The sequence below is a fragment of the Sycon ciliatum genome, chromosome 6 (genome assembly GCF_964019385.1).
Source record: "Sycon ciliatum chromosome 6, ocSycCili1.1, whole genome shotgun sequence".
In the NCBI taxonomy this organism is placed as follows: Eukaryota; Metazoa; Porifera; class Calcarea; order Leucosolenida; family Sycettidae; genus Sycon; species Sycon ciliatum.
In genome coordinates this window covers 15,718,733-15,741,196 of record NC_088648.1, presented here as the reverse complement: position 1 = coordinate 15,741,196, position 22,464 = coordinate 15,718,733, and the positions used below count along the sequence as shown (strand labels likewise).

Sequence of the window (22,464 nt, the reverse complement as noted above, 5' to 3'; positions counted from 1 at the left end):
ACGGAACTCAGCGATGGCAGATTGTTCAACTTCACCAGCCTCGATTTCCAGGAATTCCCGCAGGCCAAGGTAGAGGTACGCCGCGCCATCTTGCAGAGCATTAATGATCGACTCTGTTAGCAAGGTTGACGAAGGCTCTGCATCCTGGGTTGGCTTAGCGGCCGGGCAGACAATCTTCGAGCACTTAGTGGGAGATAGTTGCATGCCAACCGCCCCACCAACGCACTCCACAATGTTGATCAAGGAGTCCAGTCCAGTACTGCTAGCGGCAAATAGCTTGACATCATCCATGTACCATATATTATTATTATTATTATTTTACAAGAAGTCGGAGGCGGATAATACTTTAATAACGAAGGTACGTGTTGGGTCGTAAGTATCCACGCAAACACACATCCAGTCAAAATAAGGCACTTGTCAAAGTATCCGAACGTTTTCGGTCCCTTCTCATCAAGGATTATACAGGGAATGGCTCAAGTTGGAAAGACTAAAACTTATATAGCGTAAAGATATGAGATAACAACACTCGTGACAAGGTGGAAAAAGTATCAAGTTCAGCACGACACAAAACTCGAAGGAAATAATAATAGCGACAAGAACATAGTGAGCAAATTAAGTTACATTGTTAACACCTCGACGAGGAGTAACACCAAACAATTGTAGCGACAACACATTTTCTTTCTGTACGCAAAGTTCAGGATCTAACTTACGGATATACAAAGCTTCTAACACAGCCAGATGCAACGCACATCTACCACGTGACAATATTGAGTGCGTTGCATCTGGCTGTGTTAGAAGCTTTGTATATCAAGAAAACATTTTGGAATACATTATTTGTCCCCATGGTTGTGATATGAGTGCGCATTTAGTTCTATTCATTGCATTATTAAGATTATTGTCTCCACTTCGCCTTTTTATATCTTTTTTTCACTTTCTTTTTGCTGCCCCACCCTTGGAATTATCTTCCCGGTGGGACTGGCATGTCGACTTCGAAAAAAGTGAATAAAGGAGACATAATAATAACGTCATTAGGATGACCTAAAAGCGTATTGTGGGGCCGTTGCATTGAAATATGCCTTTATTTATCGCCGTGGTGTTTCTACCAAGTCTTGAGATGTTGTTATGAATGCTTGAAGTACAATAATTATTATAATAAGGTTGATGGTCAAAGGCTAGCGGCATGCCAGCAAGTATACCTGAATAGCTCGTGTCGGTTTAGTTTTCCTTTGAACCCTTGCAGTGCTTTGAGGTACAGCTGAGGTTCAATCATGTGCAGGGGAGACAGTTCCGTATTTGGAGAATACAAAAAGGAAGAAGATCGAGAGTGATCGTCTGGAGCACAGTATGGCAGAGACGCTGCTCATTCATGCCGCTGGACTGCTGGTGGCGCGTGCGAGCTATCCGGACAGGTGAAGCTTCAGGTGTTACTGTAGCAGTAACTATCATGCACAAAATCGGTACATACAAACATGAATTTACAACGGGTTTCATTATTCAGGGTGATGGAAGCCGCCACTGCGAGACAAAGAAATTCGAGGCGTGAAACGCATTTCTGTCTTGCCTTCGTGCCTTGACAAGTTTACAAGGAAGTCTATCGACACTGGCGGAGCTGTGGCGTCCGCAGGACAGACATAGATCAAACTGTAGTGGCTGATTGCTGGCCTCTCTGCATAGAGCTACCCGGTCATCAGATGGCACCGGCCTGCCGTCATCAGTGGTGGGGTGAAAGCCAGCCGACTGGCGTACAATGAATTTGGATGCAGCACATTGCTTGGCATTATTTGGACATGATCCGAGATAGCATGATGCGTTGACACTGGGACACAAAAGAGTCCTGCGCTGACCTCGAGCTGTGACTAGGCTGACTGTGTCTTCGTATCGGAGAAGACCATCATCTGGCATGACATCATTCTCTGGCATGAATAGGAAAACGCACTCGTCGCAAATCTGTGAAGTGTGTGGGTTGCTAGCACCAAAAGGAGTATAGTAGGTGTCTCCCCTCAGACATTGAGGCGATATCTCGGTACTGCAACTGGAGTTTTCGCAGTGGAAATAGCGATGAACGCCCGACGAACGCCCGTGTCCACGACGCAGTGAGATGGTACGCTTGTACTGCACGGCGTTAGGATGATCGTCGTTGCGCCACTGGCGGATTGTCATAGGAATGAGAACAGGGTCTTCTGGGTCACTAATCGTGCAGTTGTCAGGCCCGCCGTCACACAAGCGAGGTTCGCAACTATGCGTTACCGCAATTTCAAGTTTAGCACATTGGAAACACCAGTAATGATTGTTCAAGGTGTAGCACAAGGCGATTTTTGTTGTCTCACTGATCTGTTGGCGGCTCGCTGTAGCGTTTATAGCGTTGGCAGTTTTCAGAGCATGGACAGTGAGAGGCGTTCCAGGGCCATCTGACATTGGTCTACATTCTATATCCCAAGCAGTGTACCCAAAACACGTCAGCGGCCAGGGACGCTGGGAGGGGTCTCGGATTGGCCGTCTTACCAATAGGTGCACCTGATCCCCGCTATGCAGTACCTCCTCAACGTCGGGCCGAGCACCACTGGTACGTGCTAAGTAGAATTCTGATGCCCTGCATTGTCCATAAGTGGACCTTCTTGGCTGGTGCAATTCTCTACATGTGCGCCGCTCGCAGTGGCTACCCCAACTGTCTTTACATCGCAGCCAGCGCCGGTTGGGTAGAGCAATAGAGATACGTTGTTCAAACTGGATGTACTCCTGAGCTGGACGTGTCTTGTTGACAAAAGTGCACTGTTCGCTGTATAGTGCATTAAGTATTCTGGCATCTATCTGGCTCATGCCCCGACGTTGTCCAATCTCTACACCCGGCTGAAGTGGGAAAATGGTTGTGGCATGTGTTCGATTTATACCAAACGTTGACGTTGCATAATGCATGATGCTGCCGTAGTCGTAAGGCATGTCGTCCGGAATCTTACTAATATTAGAAGGCTGGGAAGTTTTCTCGAATTGTGCATATTTGTCGGGACGTATGTTTTCCCACAGAATGCGGACGTATTGATCACGGTCGATTCTTTGGTGTGTGTGAACAAGGCCGGCGGTGTGCAGCAGCTCATGCGTCAGGTAGCCCACGTCATTGACACATGACCTGCCAACACTGATAAGCAAAAAACCAGACCCGAATCCCACGTGTGCCCAGCATTCCTCACTGCAAGCACAGACATACAAGCAAGAAAAACACGATGGAAAGTCCACGTTAAAAACGGACACAACTGGCACCTCTGATCTTTCGACAGCATTACTGAGAAAACAAAATGATTAAGTATGTCGATAAGTCCGGTTGCGCCCAACATTTGCTCCTAACATTAATTTTCTAACGGCTAGGTGATAGTTTAAGAATTTTGGCGAGCCACCAAACAAAGTTTTTTTCACCGTTAGAAAACTAATGTTAGCAGCCTGTGATTGGATTGTTCACCTGCCATTTTCTTGGAACCACTGAGACTGTGTTGCTGGAGAGGGTAGCAGCTTGTGATTGGATTTCTCACCGGCCATTTTCTTGGAACCCCTGGCACTGTGTTGCTGGAGAATTGTAACTTCTCATTCTCTCACTCTGCCCGTAATCTTGCGCCCATTTTGTGTAGTATAAATCTGACTGTCTCCACCTGATAATTATCATCCTTTTCAATATCACCTTCTCGAATGAGCCTTATGAAGGCGAAACAGCTGTCAGGAGGAATTTCAGTATCTACCTGTCACCCTTCCTTGTATGGCTGTTGGTGTGTGTAATGGCTACCGAGGGTAGCAGTGAGTCGGCTGTGAGAGCGCATGGAGGAGAGGAGAGGAACAGTTCTTTACATTTTATTGGCCGAATAGTACCGTTCACCAAATGAAATATATTTTATTTTATTCCCGTAGCTATGCAGAAGACGTTACTTCAGTAACGTCTGGCGCTAGCCAGGGTCCACACAGCTTTAATTTGGTGTTTGTTTGTTTGTTTGTGCGTTTGTGTGTTTGTGCCAGCTAGTTCGGTTGGTGTGCCAGCTAGTTCCGTTGGTGGGTACACTTATGTCAAATATTGTTGGGCCTGTTGCCAACGGGCTCGGCTGCTTGAAGGTGTATTGTTGTACCTACCACCTTTGTTGGTTTCAGGGTTCATATACTTTCTATTTGAAGTATACGTATAGAATAAACACCGATGTCGTAGTGTTTATTCTATTTATACCTAGCTTCGTTTTTGGCCTGAAATACTGGTCCGAAATAGCTATTTTAGTATCCCAGTATACTATAGTATACTATTATGTGTAGGTAGTATTGCGTGTTCCAGACCTAAGACCTTTCTTTCAACCAACATCTGCATCAACACCCTGGTGGCTGGGTGGTCAAGATTGGTGCTTGGGAATCTTATGGTTGCAGGTTCGATTCCTGCTGAAACGTCTTTACTTCTTCAATTTTTTTCTTTTTCAATTGGAGAGAAAATTTCTAAGTCCCTTGAAAGTTGAAAAGTTACAACCTCTAAGTGGGTAATATAGCAAAGTATATACCCCAAGTTAAAGTGATGAATATGTATATGTTATCGCATGGTTGCAAGGGCCTTATGGCATATTATGTCCCCGAGAGGTTAGCCCTCGGGCCTACGGCCCTCGGGCTAACCTCTCGGGGCAATAATATGCCATAAGGCCCGCAGCAACCATGCGATAACAAATTTATCACATGGCCCACAGAGCAGACCATTGGGCTGCTGTTGAAATTAGCCCAAATGCCAACACATTATGACCACAATGTATATTCATTATCAAAACAGGAAAAATGAAGATATTTCTCCTACACCCTTACAAAAAGTCTTCTACAGGCCATCAGAGAGTATACAGTACTGAAAGACGGAGACAGAAAAAAGTGCCGGCACCGCATCGTCATAGCAATAGACATGGCAACGACAATAAAATACAGCAGAATCATAATTTCAATTGAAAAATTAAGAGTGCTACCACAAAGAGTTTCTTCATGTTTACATGTATATCAGGAAGTTGTCAAATACAGTACTGCAACAAGTGCAAGTATTTTTTTATTTTTGTTTATTTGACGACTCCCTGGTGTGTAATTCTGAGGACAATTTTTCTTCTTTTTTTCAGCTCCAGATAGCTGTATTTTTCATTGCAAAACATTTCTGAATTGTTGTGTTTGTTGTTCAAGCAAAGGTGAGATGAGCCTCGTAAGAGTTTTGCGTGGCACATGAAGACCACACACAGGCAGTGACTTTGCGAGGATTTGAAAACGCACCACGCTGAGTTGAATTTGTGTTATTTCAAATAATTGTTTGTGATCACAGTACCACTTCGAGCAGAACTGAATCTTATCCACAAGCTTACCGACGGTCAGGCTGCCAACATGACTGAACAAATGATCCCTGCAAGCACCACACGGCAGACGTCCGAGGCCATGTCTATTGCCGGGATGTCCATCTCTAAAAAGAATTCCATCTTCGTCTCAATGCTACACTGCGACTCGTCGTAGAGTCGTACAGTCGACAGAGTCGTCGTACGATCGTGATCACGCGATCACTGAAATAAACTATTTTTTAGCGGGCAAATAAACTATTTTTTGGCCCGCGGCGTGAAAGGTGCTGATTCGCTGGAGTACGGGCAACAATCACGTGCCATGTGATAAGTATAGGATATTGACCAAGACGAGGTCTATATGGGAAATATAGGCCGAGTAAAAGACCGAGGTCCGCCGAGGTCCATTAGTAAGAAGAAAAAGGGCAATGGAAAAAAAGATGATTCGAACAAGTTTTCGTACAACACTCTTCAGGAATCACCGGGAATCTTTTTCTTCTTACATGTATTTTCCTTACCCTTTAGATTGTTTCTTGCATCGTCTCCATCGCTTACATTGTTAATAAAGTAGTCCACATGTCGCTTCAGCTCGTCCTACTTATTGCCATATTAAAATAATAATGCAATTAGGAGTATAATCGATGCAGACATGGCCAAACAACAACGAGTTCATGGAATTTTTAAGGATTTTTATGTTATTCAAAATCGATTTTCAATATCCTCACCCATAGACCCAGAAGAAGCACAGCAAACTATTCACTTGAAATTTATGCACGGAATGGACTTGGCCCACGCAAAATGGACAGTGGAAATGGGTGTGCAGTAGCAGAGAACCCAGCAACGGTGACGCGGAGCAGCGGTCAAACGACTTGTGATGCTGGTGGAGATGATGGAGCCATGTTGGAGGCTGATAAGGAGTGCAGTGAGACTGAGCATCAAACGGATGATGAGGAAGTGACTGATGATGATGATGGTGGTGATGAGGACGATGATGATGAAGATGAGACGGAGGACGAGGATAAGGCGGAGGAGATCGAAGGAAAGGAGCGGGATGAGACGGAAGAGAGCGACGTGAGCAAAAAGTCAGCTGTATTTTGTCACTTGTTATCACGTCCAGATTGTCGTAGTGTGTACGATGATTCTCACTTTTCTGTTTTGTGCCGTGCAAGTTATGTTAAGCAGTTGAAGGTTCTGGAAGCTGTATGTACTCGTGTGCATAATCCTGTTCTTTGTAAACAAAAGAAGCATGTAGTCGCGCTAAAGTTGTTCTCGTAGCTGGTTATCAGATGTAAATGTTGTGTCATGTTGCACTGTATCACCTCTTGCTTTGTGGCTGCACTCAGTTATATACGTTAGCACTATGTTTGACACCTATTATGTAATGCTGTAGCACTTCCTTTGTTGTTCACACTTTTAATTAATTATGCTGTTATAAAATGTTCTATTTTTGTACACAGTACCCTCAGTTCCGATACTATTCACTGATGAGCGGAACACGAAAATCGATTTTGAATAACATAAAAATCCTTAAAAATTCCATGAACTCGTTGTTGTTTGGCCATGTCTGCATCGATTATACTCCTAATTGCACCAATAAAATTGCTTTCTCCACGCCGACTCTTTAAAATAATAATAATAATAATAATTAAAAAGCTTACGTGGAGATAAAAATGTAATCAACGCAATAAATAGAGTAAGCTGCGCACTCAGTACAAACACCATTAGCAAAACTTGTTTTCATGTAAACAACGAAGCTTGTTCCTAAACGTTTTCGTCGCCATCTCATCTGAGGATTTATCGCATCTGTTGTCACCTGATATCGTTGATTGATGTAATGTTTCTTTCAGCTCTCATTTTCTCGCGCTAGTTAGGGTCTAAATTATTACTTGCATTGTGCGTATATATATTGAGTTCGGAGCTAATGTTGATTTGCCAGTAATCCTCTGATGAGATGGCGACGAAAACGTTTAGGAACAAGCTTCGTTATTTACATGAAAACAAGTTTTGCTAATGGTGGTTGTACTGAGTGCGCAGCTTACTTTATTTATTGCGTTCAATAAAAATAATAATAATTTGTCTCTTTCCCTCAAACTAGTGAAGATTTTAGGACTTGGGGCTCCCCGCGTGCTAGAGTGTACGTGAAGTGTGTGGGTCCAGTGAGGGCTGCGTCCCACCCGCCTGTGTGGATTCACAGGAAGTGTGAGTTACGAAGTCTGAAGAAAATGTTGAACAGTCTCTGCTGGGATGACGACTACACCATAGCTCAGTGGTTAGAGCATCGCTTGCTACAAGCGAGGGTCCCTGGTTTGAGTCCTGGTGGTGACAGTCAATTTTTTCTTCAGACTTTTCCCGTTTGTCTCTTTCCCTCAAACTAGTGAATAATAATAATAATAATAATTTCCACAGCGCGGCACACCAAATCCAGGATACCCTTAGAAACCGGCGAAGACTACCACTCACGTTTCACTACTGCCTAGTACTGAATCCTACCTGAATTTTTGACACGACTCAAACTTGCCAAAGTCACTAAATCAACGTCAACTACAATAATCAAGCCACGTATCTGCAACGTCACGAGGGTGCTGGCAAAAGTCCTGCTGCTTCGCCCGCCGCCGTGCAGCCCAATACGTGTTTTTTAACGTGATTTTTTGGACCTTTTTGGACTTGGAGCAAAATTCTGCACACTTTCGCGTGTTTCCATGATACGACAAGTTGCGCACGGTCTGCTTACATTCAAATACAGTGCTGCCAACAAATGACAGCGTGCAACAAAAAATTCTTTCCTTGCAAGGGCACATTTTCGGCCATAACTCTTGAACGGCTGGTCAGATCGGGACAAAATTTTCAGAGAAATTGCAGCTATTCAAGCTCTTTAAACTGACATAGCACTCAATATGAATTTACAAATTCGACTTTTCGCAGAATTTTGGGTAGTCTGCCACGTTAACTGTAGTCCATAACCATGACGACCATGGCACAATACAGTGAAAGAAGCCAACAGCCAACAGATTATACACTGAAGACTTGCTACCACGAAACCTACGCACAACACTAACATTCTCACCGACACTCTCACGATCACTACAATCGTCGCTCTCCGACTCATTGCTTCCTTCACCGTCCGTCCCATCATCTGCTTCCTCTGTGCTCTCTCTGTTATCACGCCTGACATGGTCCATTGAACGGGACTCGGCCGTCACCCTGCTCTCACGTCCCTCCTTACGCCCTTTTCCGCTGAGTGCGTAGTTTCTGTTGTAGTTGGCTGTTGATGGTCTTGGTCTTTCAATTGTGGGCTTGGATGGTGGATTAGTTGTGGTTGCTGTAGATTGCATTATTGGTGATTGTGTGCGAGCTGCCGATACGCAAGGTGGGTCTTTTTGGGTTGGCAATTGTAGTGTTAATGCCCCTGCCGGTGTTGCTCGCGGTCTGTCACTGGCAAGCTCCACATCCGCAAGAGCCGACGGCGGAGGATCAGGAGGAGGCAGTGGGATGGAGACCGCAAGCGTCACCACCCCAGTCAAAGCCGCCGGGGGCACTGACGAAGGAACCACCGACGGCAGGAGCAAAGGCGGCGACACAAGCCGGCCCCATGAGCCACCATGCCCACCCTCCTCCACCACTGCCACCAGCGACGGCGGAGCAAGCACAGTCTGTGAGCCCGGATCGGCAAGTTGTGTAGATAACGGTTGTTTTCTAGGTCGCCCTCCCTTCGGTCTTTGTTGTTGTGCGCAAGGTGGAAGTATGTGACGTGGTGTGTGTTGTTTGATGCATGCGTTCAGGTGCTGAACAGTCCTACGAACATACCGACTGGCGCATTGTCGGCACTCAAAGTTGTAAATAAGATGACTAAGGTGAAGGGCTGGTAGGACATCCTTCCGCACCGTAAACGCACGCATCGTCGTAAAAACTGGCACAAAGTGTACTGCATAGTTTGTGAAGATTCCTGATGAGTGTTGTACGAAAACTTGTTTCAATCCCCTTTTTTTGCTCTACACGATTTCTTCACATTTTCATCGTTTTATTGAACATTGTCTCCACAGTTTTACATTACATGAATAAAGTGTACACAAATGTCGATCCAGCTTGTATTACTGATTGCGGTTATTCATTTATTTATTATTTTTTAATAATGCAATGAATATAACTAAACACGCACTCATATCACAACCATGGGGACGAATAATGTATTCCTGAACCTTTTCTTGTTACAATTATCAATGGAATTCGTGACTAAAGAGAATGATGAAACTACAATAGGATTAATACACTTGGAGTGAAACAGCGGGGATACAAGCATAGTATAAAAATAGCACAAACCTAGGAACAATTTGCACAGGTAATAAAAACTATAGGTGAGGTGAGAAATGATAGGAAATTCAGCAAGTGCAGTGTGACAGTGGACATGCATTATTCGTCCCCATGGTTGTGATATGAGTGCGCATTTAGTTATATTCATTGCATTATTAAGATTATTGTCCCCACGTCGCCTATTTTTTATTTTTTATTTGCCTTTTTGCCCTCAGTCCGTGGTTGGTTTCACCCTCACTTCCATGCATTGGCTATTTTCATTATGTGCCATGAGGTGCAGACAGTAAATAAATAAAAATAGATAAATAAATAAATGTAGAAAAGAAAAGGACATATGGATACGAGTTAAGAGTAACTCTCCATCACTGTAACTGGATCCGATAATTATACAGTCAGAAAGTGACGAGACCAGTACGATATATTGTGACAAAGTTGGGACTGTAGCTTTTGCTCGTTTTAGTTGCACTTGCCTTCCCCTCTTTGGTCTTTTCATAACCTTGAACCTTCCAAGTTGGAATGCTGTCGGTTAGCGCTACAGAGATGTGTTGAAGCTAGGTGTCAGGACGTCGAATGTCTCAGTACTCCGTCAGTTTTGGGCCTAGTTATTGCACTTTCTGACTGTATTATAGTATCCAGTTACAGTGATGGAGAGTTACTCTTAACTCGTATCCATATGTCCTTTTCTTTTCTACATTTATTTATGGCTCAATATCCGAGTTTCAAATAAATAAATAAATCGCATTCAGGTAATGCAAGGAGTTACCAGCCGTCTCTACTTACACGGTATGATCGAGTTTGATGTAAACAATTGCGGGCCAACACTTTGCACGAATAAAGCGAATACATGATCGCTCCTCGATGTGTCTCACCGCTGCACGGAACGTGTTGTGAAACCGTTGTACGATATAAGGGGCTGAATTTAAACGGGATACAGCAAACCATACACACAGAGACATTGCGTTATACTCAACGTACAATTCAGGTAGTGTAAGTCATGCGCTACACACCTTGAGTACACGAACTATTATTTTCTGGAAAAGTCTGACGCGCACATTTTAGCCCAAACTGATTAGGAGTGCAGGACTTGTGACTTAAACATTCCATGGCATGCTAGTGACCTTGAGCACTGCTCGAGAGCGCTTACCAACAGCTTTCCAAATTTGCAATGCAGCTGACATTTTACTTATTATCACATGGAAAGTAAAGCTAGCGATGTCTGGACTGCTGTAGGCGACTGAGATTGGCGGTCTACCTCCGCCTTTTGAGCCAGCACCATTTACTAGCATGGCGATACACACCTCGTGAAAGTGAGACAAGTTAGTGGTTCCTGAGGTGTTCACCGTGTTTGACTACAACTTGCAGTTTTGTTTTTGAATTTTAACATTTTAATTATTTTAACGCCTATGTTGAAGTGTTGACTCTTTCTTTCTTTCTCTTTGTTATGGCTTTTCCAAATTTGTAACATTCCCTGTTCTATCCTGAAGAGAAGAGGAAGAAAACGTTTGATAGAAAGAAGTGTCTACTGAATTGTGTGATCGTTTCATACGAAGGCTCTGATAGTGAAATTATTATTATTATTCTCATTATTTTGAGGGATGACCCAGAGGCACGTAGCCTATCGAGGGGTTCTCCACAGGTACGATATTGAATGGGTAGAATTAAAGGGGGGGGGTAGAATACATTAGCATTGACCTGACCACATAAAGCGCTGAAAAGTGCTTAAAAGTGTTACACAAAGGCAGGTGCGATCCTTAGGTATGCTACAACCCCACTGCCAACACTTGAATGATAACTGCAGAGAATTGTTCTTTAAGTCGTACATTTTGCCTATATTTGACTATTGCGATATAGCTTGGTGCGGGTTGTCTCAGACTTTACTCCACAGACTGGAGGTACATCAACGCTTGCTTCTGAAAATTCTGTTTCGAAAAGACCAAACATTTGCCTCCCTTTGTCTTTATAAACTTGCTTCCACGCACCCTCTTCTTGCCCGACATCAGCAGCATCTTTGTATCCTTGTGCAAAAAATCTTCCTAGCCCAAGTCCCGAAACATATTGCCAAGTACAACTGGTTTGTTACCACTAGACCAACACGCAATGCCTTATCACTGCCCCGAGCTAGTTCCTCTCTGTTTTTGAAATCCCCTTTCTTCTCAGCATACTCCCTTTGGTCTAACCTGCCTACTAGCATTAAGACATGCCAGGATATCAGGAAATTCACAGTCCAGCTTTCCACACTGTCTCATCCGAAGTGATCCCATGTATTATTAATGTGCCTCCCTTTCTTTTTCTCTCCCTATCTCCTTTCCCTCTCTGACAGCATCTTTCTTTTTTTTTCCCTTTTTAGCTTGCCGTGGTTGGCTATCACCTGACCTCTCATGTTTATTGGCAGTCTTCGGACGGGCCAGGAGATGTTGAATAAATAAATAAATAAATAAATAAATCCAGTAACCATGGTAACATGGTAACATGAGGATGGTTGCATCTATTGTACCTCATGAGTGTAGCAGATTGGTGCCAAAACGTGGGGATTTCCCGCTAATATTTTGTATGTATGTATGCATGTAAGTATGCATGTATAGGATATCGACTAAATTCCCCATAGGCCGAAGTCGAGGTCAAAATAACGATTCCTTTGCCGTAACCCCTAAATGTGATCCTTTAGGAGATATTTTTCCTTTTTAGTATAGCATTTGTACTATGGTGTACATAGGATGTTGCCTATTTTGGGTACAAGACTGTAAGAACAGCTGGGTTCAGCATCTGTGGCACAGTGGCTGGGTGGTACCAGAGATTGCTTGAGATTCATACTGTTGTGGGTTCGAATCCTGCTTGTTCTCTTCCTTTGTCTTCTTTCTTTCAAATTTTCTTTTACCTCCAAAGTCGAAAGATTACAATGTCTAAGGGCTTTGTTAGGGGCTGGTCAGACTGCGGCAAATTTTGGTTGCCTGACGAAAAAGGAACAGCGTCCAGAATTTGAATCGCGATCACACTACAGATGTGGGGAGAGTGAAAATTCAAACTTCATTTCGAGCGTCAAGTGGTAATCTCCACGAACGACGTCAAATTCCTTCACCTTGGGGATCGCCAACACCTTCAGTGCAATCCTTGCAACCATCCTTATGAGTTTTGTTCTTGTCCGTGGCCAATTAGCTCCTCGATATCGAGATGAAAAAATCAGTGATTATCAGCGTCAATGGCGTATCAGCGTCAAATCCTGTTTGGAGCGGAAAAGCGTGGTCCGTTCTTGCATTTTTTTTTGGAGCGTCAACTCTCGCTTTTGCCGCTTTGGCGGCAAGTTACTATGGAGATTCGGTTTATAATCCTAGGATTATTTCGATTTTGCCGCAGTCTGACCAGGCCCTAAGACTGCGGCATAATCGAAATAATCCTAGGATTATAATCCGAATCTCCATAGTAACTTGCCGCCAGAGCGACAAAAGCGGGAGTTGGCGCTCCAAAAAAAAGCAAGAACGACCACGCTTTTCCGCTCCAACAGGAGTTTGCCGCTGATACGCGATTGACGCTGATATTCACTTATTTTTTCATCTCGATATCGAGGAGCTAATTGGCCACGAACAACAACAAAACTCATAAGGATGGTTGCAAGGATTTCACTGAAGGTGCTGGTGATCCCCAAGGTGAAGGAATTTGACGTCGTTCGTGGAGATTACGGATTGACGCTCGAAATGAAGTTTGAAATTTCATTGTCCCCACGTGTGTAGTGTGATCGCGATTCTAATTCTGGACGCTTTTCTGCTTTCGTCAGGCAACCAAAATGTGCAGCAGTCTGATCAGGCCCTAAGTGGTCGATACAAGTGGTCGATATTACGGCGATATGGGTAATATAGGACCAGTCAAGGATCACGACATTTAGTGGAGGGCGATATAAGAGAGTGATAATCTTTGCTATACACTATGAGCGTCAAATGCGGCTCAAATCTCCGGACGTGCTCATTTTTCACGGAGGACGACACTGAGGACGAGTTGGGAGATGAAACGGAGGACGAGGTTGCGGTTGTTGGAGACGAGGAATCAGATGGTGATTGTGATCGTAAGAAGTCTGCCGTTTTTCTTCACTTGTTGTCTCACCCTAAGTGTCTGCAGGTGTATGATGATTTTAGTTTTTCTGTTCTTTGTCGTGCACGGTATGCTAGTCAGTTGAAAGTACTTGAGGCTGTTTGTATTCGTTTGCATAAGCCTGATCTTTGTAAGCAGAAGAAACATGTAGTTGCGTTAAAATTGTTTTCGTAGGTGCACAGCATGATTGTTTGTCTCACTACACAGTTTTAGCGTTATAATTATTAGTTTTCACCCACTGTTGCACTTAGCTTTCACTTCACTGCTATTGTCTCACCTTCCCTCTTTCTATTTTGGCACTGTATTTTGTTCTCGTAACACATCATTGAATGTATATTTAATCATTGTTCAGCATGGTTACTCTTCAGTCACGACTTTCCACTGATGAATGTGACAAGAAAATTAATTCTGGTAAACTTTCATGACTTCGTTGTAGTGTGGCGATGACTGCAGAATTTGTTCTTTTTATTGCTATTATAAAATTGTTGTCTCCACGTCGATTATTTGAATAATAATAATACAGGAATAATGTCCTCTGGGAGGGCCCAAAAAGACACGCCATACAGTAATCGACCGGTTATCGCGAGGCCCTGCATTTGAGCCTAACATAGTATGGTGTCAATGACCTTTTAGAATCAAGTTTATCAAAGAATTTCAATTTGAATGGAAACGTTCGTGAAACTCGTTTAAGAGTCCCTGGGTCCGGAGCCAAACTCCCTTCCATAAAGTTAAGGTGGGAGTATACCCTGTCAGCCGTATACTGGACTCGTGCCAATACAAAGTAGCAGAACTCAGGAATGGTTTGATATTTTTCCCTGAAATTTTGAAAAGTTATTAATTATACCCCAATGCACCAAATGGCAGAAAAGCCAAGTGAGATTTCAACACAGCAGACCACTGGTACATCAGTACTGGAGAAGAGCGCACATCGCACGGTGGTCAAAGACCGTTTACAGCACAGTTGGTCAGAGAACAGTGCCTGGGTTCAAGAGATACCCTGAATCAAGAGGGGATACCACAAGCTAAAAAATGAGTGAAACTAAAGTGCAGCAAATTCTTCTATTTGCTACTTAGCGAAGTCACCATTCAGGGTTGTCGAAGCGTGCGCATAGAAGTTTACTTTCAACCAGGCAGTACCATTGCCACAAGGATCAAAAACAAAAACTGTTCCACTCATATTGTAGCTAACGAAAAACAGATTTCAAAAATGTAGAGGTTTATAGGTTGGTATTGAAGCGTTCTTGAGATACAGTGTAAACGGTGGCCTAAACTACCCTATTTACAGCTGACTTTTGGGTGTCAAAATCGGTTCAACGATGAGTTCAAAACTCACCAGCTGCATATGTAGTGCCCTCCTCTTCTAGATTCTGCTCCTCAATGCCTTTCTTACGCCTCCTACGTTGTCTTCTGCGACTTTTCATTGCTTCCTTCAGCTTTCTCTCTGCACACAGAGTAACAGCGACCTCGGCCTCCATGCCTGGAGCAGATCGATCTGTATTGATTTTACAGGTTTGAGTTTGATATTCAGCAGCTGTAATCTTGTCACGCTCTCTCTTCTCCATCCACTGCCTGCATGCATGACAGTGCTTTGTGCTGATATGGAGATCCAAAACACGACCAACTTCCCAGTCAAAGCATGTGAAGACACCGTGCAGAGATGTGAAGCCGCGTTTCATCCAGGTGCCGTCAAACATTACTTCAGTAATGTGCTTGTCTTTCTGCTTGCTCAAGTTCAACGCCTGCACTTCCCGGGCTGCTTGCTGCATACTGCTCTCAGCAACAGATTTAGAAGCAACATACAAGGCTTTCTGATGACGCTGGAAAGCTGACTTCGATATAGGTGGTGGCAAATTCATGATACCGCAGAATTTACGCAGGCCACGATGACCCTTTCCTATTGATTTCGCTGCAAGCACACTGCGTCTATTACAATCATAAAAAATACTGGTTGGATTTGGGCACTAGTGAATACTTGCTCATGCCAGCGCAGTCAACATTGCTACAAACTAAAGATATACAACTAGCTAAGCCAGCACGATCTGTCTCCTTGACAGTCAAACTGCCAGTTCTACAAATTTTGCATACGCAAATTTCTGAGACAATTGTCTTCAGGTTCTCCATGTAAACAAGGCGATATCCAGCACACTCTTGCTCACTGCCATCGTCACTGCCTAGTTCAGAATCTTGAGGAGAGTCATCGCCACTGCTGGCCTCAGAAACACTAGCAGAGCTCTCAGAATCGCCTCTGTCACTTGAATGCTCATTGTCGACATTACTGTCTGGGTTCGAGTACGACGACGAGTCACTCGAACAAGACGACGAGGAATCACAAACAATCCATCTGGGAAATTCTACATCAAGCTTTCGCTTCGCAGCAGACACTGGCGCTTCATCGTGACTTGACTCAGACTCGGAATCGCTATCTGGAACAGCCGTGGCAGCGGTAGACTGCCCAAAATACCTTTTAGAACGCTTCTTGGGGCGACAGGACAATTTCCTCTTGCCCAAACTATCAAGATCAAGGCCTTGTCGTTCTGAAACAGCAACATTTGTCTTGCCAACTAACGTTACTAACAGCAACGAAACTGCAAGAAATAATTAATTTCTCCAAATCTGCGCTGAAGTCACTCGTAGCGTTAGGAACAGTTCAAAAACCTGTCAACTTGGTTCAAAAATTCAAAAATATGTTTTACGCACTCAATGAAACAGTAAATAACTCTTGACTGGATGATCCGATCTCGCTAAAATTTTCCGGAGATACCCCTCCGCATTATAGCTTTCATTTTAGACCATAACCAGTCGGATCGACCGTCTTTCGATTTTTGGCCCCCGACAGGGTATACTCCCACCTTAATGATAGCACAAAAAATGATGTACGGTACTTGAATTGTAATACGCAATTTCTGGACTATAAGGAGCTAAGGGGCCGTCCGGGGTTACCGATTGTTTTTACAAAACGAAACGTTTTAGTATTTTTCAGCCCCCACCCACCCACCCACCTTTCCTGCAGGTAAAACGAATTCCAATAAAATATTGATGTCAATTTTCGACACCCAGAAGTAACTGGGCATTCTCCATCAGCATTCAATAATTATTTTCAAAACGAAACTCTGTCAAACCCACCCACCCACAAACGAAAACATTTCGTTTTGAAAATATTATTGGTAACCTTGGACGGCCCCTAACTGATGGATGAAACACACCTCGAAAATACTGCCGTTGTGCGCCAAGTTCACTTACGAATTAGGCTATATTAAAAACCTGTCAACTTGGTTCAAAAATTCAAAAATATGTTTTACGCACTCAATGAAACAGTAAAAAACTCTTGACTGGATGATCCGATCTCGCTAAAATTTTCTGGAGATACCCCTCCGCATTATAGCTTTCATTTTAGACCATAACCAGTCGGATCGACCGTCTTTCGATTTTTGGCCCCCGACAGGGTATACTCCCACCTTAATGATAGCACAAAAAATAATGCACGGTACTTGAATTGTAATACGCAATTTCTGGACTATAAGGAGCTAACTGATGGATGAAACACACCTCGAAAATACTGCCGTTGTGCGCCAAGTTCACTTACGAATTAGGCTATAGTTGAAGAATTGGTAAATGATTTCACCGTCTGGCCATACATTATCAGTACTTTCGTACAATGCTGGAACGGATCGTGGCCACTCGTTATTGTTTCCTCTAGGTCGCCTCCAGCACTCAATTGTTTTAGAAACCCTTTGAATAGCAAGGTGGTCGGGAGCGCCACCAGTATCTGAGACGGCGGACAGCACGGTACATGTAACCAGTAGCAGAGCACACCATGGCCGCATCATAATTGAAGATGTCGTCTGATCACAAGGTGTCGCATACGTGTACAGTGCTAGGATCTGAGCGAATTGTCCAAGGGAAGCTACCAATCTGAATGTGGTATCAACTGCTAGTGGGGTTACTGCAATTAAACACATAATTACAGCAAGATCAATGCAATCAATGCAGCCGACGTTAGAGAGTTGATTGTTGAACAATCCGAACAGCCCTCGGATGAACACTACTGAGAGCCAATATGGTTACTACGAAGACTAGGGTGGGCCTAGGCGAACATACAGGGCATAGATTTTTTGAACTTACATGAAGCTCTGCAGAAGCTTGTTACATGTATAATTATGGGGTAGGAGTTCGGGGATCACATCAGCAATACGCAAAGTTTTGACATCACACAATATTACGACGCACCATGTTACTGAAGTTTGAGCATTGATTTGCTCTGTGAAATCAATGCTCAAACTTCAGTAACAGTGACAGAGCCCCGTTCTCTAGGAGATCTCTACATCTGCTCTGTCTCGATGTCCAGCAGTAGCGAACGTGTAGATCAAGCATAACTGCTTGGTTGACGCTCCCGCAGAAATGAGTATAATGATAATGATGGTAATGCCAACATGTTAATATTCTTAATAATCCATTCGAAAGCAGTTCATATGTGTCCTTTCCTGAAGTCGATTGTTTTTTGTTGTTTGTAATTGTTTTTCCAATTAGATTGCTTTTTTAATCCGCACGTTCGGGCTCTCCGCCTTTGCCATGAATAAGCTGAACAAAAAATAACCATCGAGGAAATTGCTGGAGGCCATCGAGATCAGGAATCGCAAGGCAGCAGTTAACTGCGATGACGGATGGCGCTTAATTGACTGAATCACGGCAAAGTCACTGGATTACCACTCAGCACTGCGACCTATCACCTGAAACCTACTGAACTACCACCGGACTTGTCCACTTACACTTACGCTTACACTTTACGCTATCACTATACATTCACTGTTCTATAGCACTCTTACGTGTGGTATCACACCCTCTGTATGAAATTTACATTACAAGTAAATCCAATACTTCTTGAATATCTACATTATGCATAGCGTTACCAAATATGTGGACTTAATACGTGAATTTCAGGGTGTTGATTCTACACTTTTTGTAGGTGTGAATGTCTTTAGTATTTTCCCTCTGCTGAGTATATTATGTTGGCGCTTGCCTCTTCTTTTGCATGGATGCCCTGATGATGCCCAATGGGCGAAATATTGGCAAAAGTAAATCTATTCGATGAAGCTGAGAGACTGTTATGAACGGTGTGCAATGGAGATATTTTCCGATGAAAAAAATAATAACTTGGTGTCACAAGAAGACAAGACGATGATAACACCCGAACGCGCTGAATACAAACAGAAGAAAATACTTTTGAAGTACTTCAAGTAGTAAAAATCATAAGCCACGTAGCGCTTAATTTGCACAAAATAATAATTCGTCGATGCTTGTGTGACCTCACAATATCGCTGCATCCGCACGCAGCGCACAGGAAAATATTGTCCAAATTATACTCCGCCTGGAACTCTTGCAGACTATCAGCTAACAAGGTTGCAAAAACTGTTGCTGGAACCTCTTCCCTCACAGAAGCATCAGGTACTGTGCGGGGGTTCCCATGACCATGAAAATCATTATTCGTCAATATCAAGATCCGGCCTCCACTGTGACGCATGTGCCTCTTTCCCTTTCCTGCCTTGTTTGCTACCTTGTCATACACAACGGTATTCCGCATTCAGCCCATAATGTTTCTCTTCGTACAGTTTCTTTTCCGTTCTTTTTGTACAAAAGTATAGCGATGGTATTTTTTTCTTTTCTCCTATATGCTTCCCTTGTTCTTTCTTGACCAAAAAAGCATAGCAGTTTTATCTCTATTTCTCCTATATTTCTCCTATTTTTCAATATAGCAAGGGATTCGAATCCGCACTATCGCACTGCACTGCAAGGGGTACTTGTTTCTGTGTGCGAGTAAGTGCATATAAGTGTACGTATCATTATTGGGCAATTCGCACTCACCAACATACGCTCGTGGGTTTCCCATGTCAGTGGGAACAGTACTATGGTCCTAGGATTACACAGACAGCAGAACGAGCAGTTGTGGTTTCGTAACTCCGAGTTTCACGAACTGAATCGATCATCAGACGATGGTTAGGGTCGTGAAACGCGGAGTTACGAAACCACAACGGCTCGTTCTGCTGTCTGTGTATCCCGCTCTTTGCCTTCGGCAAATTGAACTTCACATGGTACTATGATTATACGTATTGATGTGGAAAATTAAAACTCCGGTACTGAGATAATATTACATGTACAAAAAGAGAAGAAACGCATGAGAACGAGCTATGCAGCAACAATCCACGACTGAAACAAGATGATAAACACATCTCCAGTGCGCAAGCCAACACTCCTTGTTGCCGTGGGACTTTAGCTTGTGCACATTTTCGCTGCGCACACCTTCCCCTCTTCGGTCCTACATAACCATGCAAGTTGGAAGGCTGTTGGTTTGCGCATTGGAGATGTGTTAGAGCTAGGTCTCGGGTCGCTGAATTTCTCAGTAGCCTGTTAGTTTTTTTGCCCGATGGCCGCACTGTCTGACTGTTTATCATCTTGTTACAGTCGTGGATAGTTGCTGCACAACACGTTCTCATGTGTTTCTTCTCTTTTTACACACTGATGGGTGCTACGATTTCTGGCACATGTAGTTGTTTATAGATTTGAACCTGTATCTACAGCCCTGCTCAATGAAATCCAGTCGCATCGCTCAAGTTTGCGCCCTGCACCATCCGCAACCCAGTGTTCGCAGTTAGGGTTAGGGCTCGGCCCGGCGCGAATGTGAGGGTCGCGACCGGATTTCTTTGAGCAGCACTGTGCATGTGCTATCAACATGAAACTGTGAAGTTATTGGCGCAGAATAATATATATATTCTCCATACTTCAGGCTCTTTTCGTGTTGTCTTAAGTGGAATAGTAGGAGTGAACGATTGCAACAGCTTTGATGGAAAGCGGGTCTGAACTGGGTCCAGGGTCAGTAGGTCTCGGCCGGGATCGTGAGTGTCACGTTGTCCATGAATCATGCCGATGTCCAGATTTAGCGCGGAGAAGCCCAGGAACTATGGCCTCGCCTAGCCTTCATGTGTACTTTAACAATCTGGGGGACTGTGCAAAGCTTTTGACAAAAAATGGAGGAATACCACAAGGAGTGCATGGAATGATTAGCTTATCTGAGAAATTGCAATTCCAAGAATTGTGGAAAATCGACCAGCTTCCTGTCCTATTATCACTTCCTACTCAGCCTACTCAAGCTCAACTGATGAGGGGTGCATTTCCCCCAAATACTGTGTATTGTGCAGGGAGTTAGGCGTTCTTGCAGGTTTTTCGAGTGGACGGTCCGATGGACTTCTAATGTGCTCTGGATGTCAGTCGTGAGTCAGTCAAGTAAGAATTCAAGTCTGCAGGAAAACTGCGAGCTCCCATATAGGGAGAAACACACTTTTCCCAATTATCGCCTAAGTCACACCAAATTCTTCCTCACATTGTTGTCCCCAGCACCGGCTTGGGAATCAGGTGGTTTGGAGGCAACAACGTTGTGAATGACCAACGCTCCTCAGCGCTTGTCCAGCACCTCCATGAGCAACAGTGCCTCACACTGCTTTTTGGTGTTCCCGAGTTGTTTGTCGCGCTTGAAACGGAACGTCTATATAAGTCTGTATTAATGGTGATGTTTGTTCCTGGAGAGCGCTATATTAGTGGTGCTCTTCTGGCACAATCTTCTTCAGCCTACTCAAGCTCAATTGATGAGGGGCTAATTCCCCGAAACACAGTGTATTGGGTAGGGAGTAGTGCTTTCTTGCAGGTTTATCGCGTGGACGGTTCGAAGGACTTCTCTTGTGCTCTGGATGGCAGTCGTGAGTCAGTCAAGTGAGAATCCCATATAGGGAGCAACGCACACTTCTTTTTGTATTTTTGGAGGTATAAAATGCCCGGCACCCCCTCCCCCCCCCCAATTATGTATTTCTAGTTTATACACGTATTAAGTATAATGATCCCAAATTGCTATTTTCCGAGTAGTCAATGCTGATTGCCCGAGTTTCTTGCTCACGTGCTTCCCCGTGACGAGTGAAAGAACTTACTGTCGAAAGGAGGAGCAAAGAGATTGATAAATCTTACAAATTGCCCCTCGCAGGCAAATTTAGGCCGAAATCGACAAATACACCCACGCTTCGAAATACCCCTCAAACAGCCTCATCACTGCGTAAACACCCGTGACAATGTTAAATTTTGAAGAGTAACATGGCATGGTATAGACTACAATTATTCCGTAAAAACGGAGGGTTCAAGAAGAAAGGATCACCTTGAAGGGTTGGAGCATCCTTAGCTGTACACCCCTAAACATTCCAAATGATAAGGCGACGTCTTTTAATTAAAGTCAAAAAACGACCATTACAATACTGCGATATAAACTACACCGCTAATTATTTGAAGCACAAAGCGACAAAGTCGTAGCAGTTAGCTAGCCACTTACCAGTATATGCTTCACCGAAATTATAATCTTGAGCGAAATTTGCTGCTGCCGTTTTCTTCCACTCCACCAAATCTCCTTCTAAACGAAGCAGACATGCACTTTCATTCACATTGCATTGCACCATCTTCCCCATATTTTCCCCAGCATATCTTAACTCATACGAAGCTCCAGAAACAATATATGGCAATGGTACGGTACGACACAGGACAGGTAGTGCATAGTAATGTAGTCATTGCATATATTCCTGTTTGTTTGTTTATTTATTAATTATAATTTTTACTTCACTAAGTGAACAGGCATTTCTTCCTTCTCACTAGGTCCGGAGACGTCTAGACCTAGTTCAGACAACATGAGGAAGAGCATTCAGAAGAGTAAATGAAAATGACGTATGCATGAACTTGGATA

General features: G+C 43.7%; 1 protein-coding gene across 1 annotated transcript; it reads right to left on the bottom strand.

Moving 5' to 3' along the window:
* Nucleotides 1-1,092: 1,092 nt before the first annotated feature.
* Nucleotides 1,093-22,115, bottom strand: LOC135818862 (uncharacterized). Its single transcript, XM_065332070.1, has 4 exons — nucleotides 22,060-22,115; nucleotides 17,281-17,640; nucleotides 10,398-10,530; nucleotides 1,093-3,184 (listed from the first exon to the last, which is right to left on the bottom strand). The coding sequence occupies exons 2-4, from the start codon at nucleotides 17,522-17,524 to the stop codon at nucleotides 1,495-1,497; spliced, it is 2,067 nt and encodes a 688-aa protein (XP_065188142.1). The 5' UTR covers nucleotides 17,525-17,640; nucleotides 22,060-22,115; the 3' UTR covers nucleotides 1,093-1,494.
* Between the last annotated feature and the right edge of the window lie 349 nt (nucleotides 22,116-22,464).